The following is a 4,040-nucleotide window of genomic DNA, read 5'->3' as shown; positions in this document are numbered from 1 at the left end:
CTTGCGGAACTAAACAAACACAGAGACAAACTATACGACTTACCAAAAAAAGTTGAAACTACTTTGCAAAAGCTGAACGAAAATGCCGAGAAAAAGACACAAAGGTTAATAAATCAGCACAAAAAACAGACGAAGAAGATTAACGGTAAACTAAACGAATGTAAGGAAGTACGCAAAAGAGGCTTAAAGGAAATAGAAAGCAGAAGAAGAGATAAAGACGGTCAAATTACAATGAATTTGGAAAAGGAATTAAGCCAAGTAAGAGAAAAATATGATAAAATTAGGAAAAACGTGAAAAGACAATATGACGACGAATGCGAGGAATTTAATCAGAAATGTGATAAAACTGAACGCGCACTCATTAACAAACTTGATAGCTTAAATGTCTACTTAAAGGGTTTAATAACAACCAAAGATTTGCGTGTAAACAAAAATAAAGATGAGCTGAAAGAAATGTTAGATTATTGTGACACGATTATCAATCGATACGAGAACTTTACAGCCACGTCCTCATCTATTCTTGCTTCTAAAGACGATTGGACAGACGCTCAGTGTATCCCTGATATTAGAGTAGCATGTGAACTTCTCATAGAGGAAATGGAAAAAGAATATTCAGAGTTAGAATCTTTATCTGATTTCTTTATCAGTGATAGAACGGAAGCTTTTAAAAACAACGTTACGATTGCTCAGCATGAAGACTCAGTTGTTGATATTGCAGGATTCAGAACTTCGTTTTGTTGGATCCATGGTATAACAAGCAGCGGAGATGGCAATATCGTCATAACTGGTATAGCATCTACAGGGCACTCGCACATCACTGTGGTCAACAGGAAAGGAGAAATACAACGGCAGGATAAGCTTAAGAATGATTTGGGCATGTTCAATGCATGGCGTTATTGCTTTCCTTTATCAGAGTTCAAAGTTACAACAGCTTTCAAGTCTGCCATCGGAATTTACGATGTACGTGATGGTGCATACAGCAATAAGAACATTTGTGACGTCATTACTAAGTGGCCATCTGATCAGTACGTGAGCTGTTTAAGTACTGATCCTGTGAAGAGTCATATTATTGTCGGTACTAACAGCAGAGATGTGTATGTATTTACAAATCAGTTGAATTACAGTCACATGTTTACCCTACCAGATGTAATTGATAGGGCTTTGGATATCACTGCACATAGAGGTAATCTTATTGTCTGTTGCAGTGGTAGAGCATATGCAGCCACCATGGAGGAATCACTGAGTAAGCTAATGTATGAATTCACCAAACCAGACCTCGAGGGAAACAATTGGCGTCCTAACAGTGTATGCACAGACAAGAACGGGTTCATATACATGTTATGGTTTACAGGCATCTTAAGTCAGCGGAGATGTATCCTGGTACAATACAGTCAGGATGGTCGACATTTAGTGACAAGAAGAGTAGATGATAACGCTAGCTGTGTGACAACGCTAGAAAGGGATGGGACGGAAACACTTTTATTAGCATCAAAAACAACAGGAAAGCTGTACACGTACGGTCTAGTAGTGACGTAGATTAAGGGAAATATTTCAACGTGTAATTAGACAGAACCTTAGAAGATGCATATAAACTAAATTTAGATTTCTTTTCATCAAGAAATGTGACTCTTACATTTTCTATAACGAACGTTTGCTTTATTTTGTTTGTTAGATTATTTCCTTTCCAACAAATAATATCCAAAAATAACATGAGTATGAATTATATTCATTTCTATAATTCAGCAGTTGGTTGTTAGTAAAGGATGGGACGGAAAAACTTGTATTTGTAACACGGACTACACAAAAGATGTGCACATACGGTCTTGTAGTGACGTAGATTAAGGGAAATATTTCATCGTATAATTATACGGAACATGGAATGTCAGAACGATGAACACGGGTAAACTGGATATAGTTTTCAAAGAGATGGATAGAACAGTAGTTGAGATCTTGGGTAAGCGTGCCAAGAGTTGATGTACTGGTTATTATGAGAGATTGGAATGCCAAGGTTGGAGAAGAAGCAGTTGCTGGCATCAGTGGGAGACATGGCCTGGGTGAGAGGGACGAGGCAGGTGAACGTATGTTAGATTGCTGGCAGGCAAACCGGCTGGTTATTTCAAACACCTGGTTTCAACAACCAAAACGCAGATTATACACATGGACCTCCCCAGATGGACAATACCATAACCAAATTGACTATATTCTTGTTCGTAAACGGTGGCAAAGCGCAGTTAAATCAGCAAATACACTGCCAGGTGCTGACTGTGGCCCAGACCATGAACTGTTAGTTGCCATTATTCATATCAAATTGAGGAAGGTCAAGAAGCAAGATAGAGTCAACAAATACAGCCTGAACGAGATCCCAGAAAGATACAGCATAGAGGTCAAGAACTCCTTCGCAGCACTAGACTTAACTGAGAGGAAACCGGATGAGTTGTGGCAGGAGGTAGAAGACATCATGAAAAAGGCGGCAGAAAAGAACATCCCAAGGGCTAAAAAGCAGAAGAAAAGCAAGTGTCTGTCGAAGAAAGCAATAGAAATTGCAGATAAAAGAAGGGAGGCAAAGAAACAAGGGATTCACAATAGAGAGTTCCGACAACTGAATGCTGATTTCCAGTATCAGGCAAGGAAGGACAAAGAAATCATCTGATTAGAGTTTGCGCTAAAATTGAAGCAGACAATCAAAGGGGGAGAACAAGAGACGTTTTCAAAAAGATCCGAGACATCACAGGAGAGTTCAAACTGAGGGTTGGAAGTCTGAAGAGCAATGCAGGAGGTGACCTCTGTGAAGAGTCACTTGTAAAGGAGAGATGGCATGTTTATACAGAGGACTTGTACAGAAGTGATCACCATATCACCAAACAATTTACGGAAGGGATCTACGAAGATGAAGCACCGATAATTGACGAAGAAGTCAGAAAAGCTGTAAAGTCACTAGCAAATGGAAAGTCTCCAGGATCGGACGAGTTACCCATTGAACGCTTTAAGGAAGTGGGTGAAGAGGGTGTAATAGTACTAACGGTAATTTGTAAGCGAATCTGGTGCACAGGTGTTTGGCCAAAAAGATGGAAGGAATCCGTATACATCCCGATTCCGAAGAAAGGTGATCCCAGAATTTGCTCAAACAACCGAACGATAGCACTGATCTCACATGTAAGTAAAGTCATGCTGAAGGTAATTAAACACAGACTAGAGGGATATATGGAACGCGAAATGGCAATCGAACAAGCAGGCTTCCGGAAAGGCAGAGGCACTTGGGACCAAATTGCCAACCTTCGATGGATTTTGGAAAGGTCAAGAGAGTTCCAGCGTCCCGTTTATATGTGCTTCCTTGACTACAGTAAAGCTATTTATTGTGTTGACCATCCAACACTGTGGACCATGTTGACGGAAATGGGAATTCGCAAGCACCTAGTACGTGTGAATAAATCATTATATAATGAACAGGAGGCGAAAGTTCGAACCGAATATGGGGATACAGATAGTTTCAACATCGGCAAGGGGGTTCGACAGGGGTGTATCCCTACACCTTACCTTTTAAACCTGTATAGCGAGTACATAATGAGACAAGCCAATCTAGTCAATGTAGAGCTAGGGGTGAATATAGGTGGCTGAATAGTCAACAACCTCAGATATGCTGATGACACCACACTGCTCGCATAAAGCAAAAAAGACCTCCTTAATCTGATGGAACGTGTGCAGACACATAGCGCTCAGACTGGTCTACACCTGAACCTAAAGAAGACCAAGGCTATGTGCACAGAGGAGCTGGACGAAATTATTCTGGGTGGAAGAAAAGTTGAAATAGTACACGACTTTAACTTCCTCGGTTCTAGAATTGATGACAATGGTACCTGTAAGGGGGAGATTGTGAGACGGCTAGCTCTCGGAAGAGCTGCTGTGACGGGGTTAAGCAAGATTACGAAGGACAAAGCAATCACAATAATAAGGAAGAATCAACTGATGAGAGTACTAGTTTTCCCAGTTGTGCTCTATGGGAGTGAATCATGGACAAAAACAAAGGGAATGAGGGAAAGAAT

General features: G+C 40.5%; 1 protein-coding gene across 1 annotated transcript; it reads left to right on the top strand.

Annotated features, from left to right (window-relative positions):
• The first annotated feature begins 1,987 nt into the window (after positions 1-1,987).
• Positions 1,988-3,615, top strand: LOC139984570 (uncharacterized). The gene is made up of 2 exons (XM_071998510.1): positions 1,988-2,510; positions 2,618-3,615. Exons 1-2 carry the CDS (start codon positions 1,988-1,990, stop codon positions 3,613-3,615), a joined length of 1,521 nt encoding a protein of 506 aa, XP_071854611.1.
• The last annotated feature ends 425 nt before the right edge of the window (positions 3,616-4,040 follow it).

This window comes from Apostichopus japonicus, chromosome 17 (assembly GCF_037975245.1).
Source record: "Apostichopus japonicus isolate 1M-3 chromosome 17, ASM3797524v1, whole genome shotgun sequence".
NCBI classification, from domain to species: domain Eukaryota; kingdom Metazoa; phylum Echinodermata; class Holothuroidea; order Aspidochirotida; family Stichopodidae; genus Apostichopus; species Apostichopus japonicus.
Note: the sequence above shows the minus strand (reverse complement) of the source record. Positions and strands in the feature narration are given on the sequence as shown.

Excerpts from the sequence above, each read along its gene's own strand:
- LOC139984570 (XM_071998510.1), top strand. The coding sequence starts at position 1,988 with ATGAGAGATTGGAATGCCAAGGTTGGAGAAGAAGCAGTTGCTGGCATC. Across the intron at positions 2,511-2,617 it reads GGCTAAAAAGCAGAAGAAAA|TATCAGGCAAGGAAGGACAA; the intron begins GCAAGTGTCTGT and ends GCTGATTTCCAG.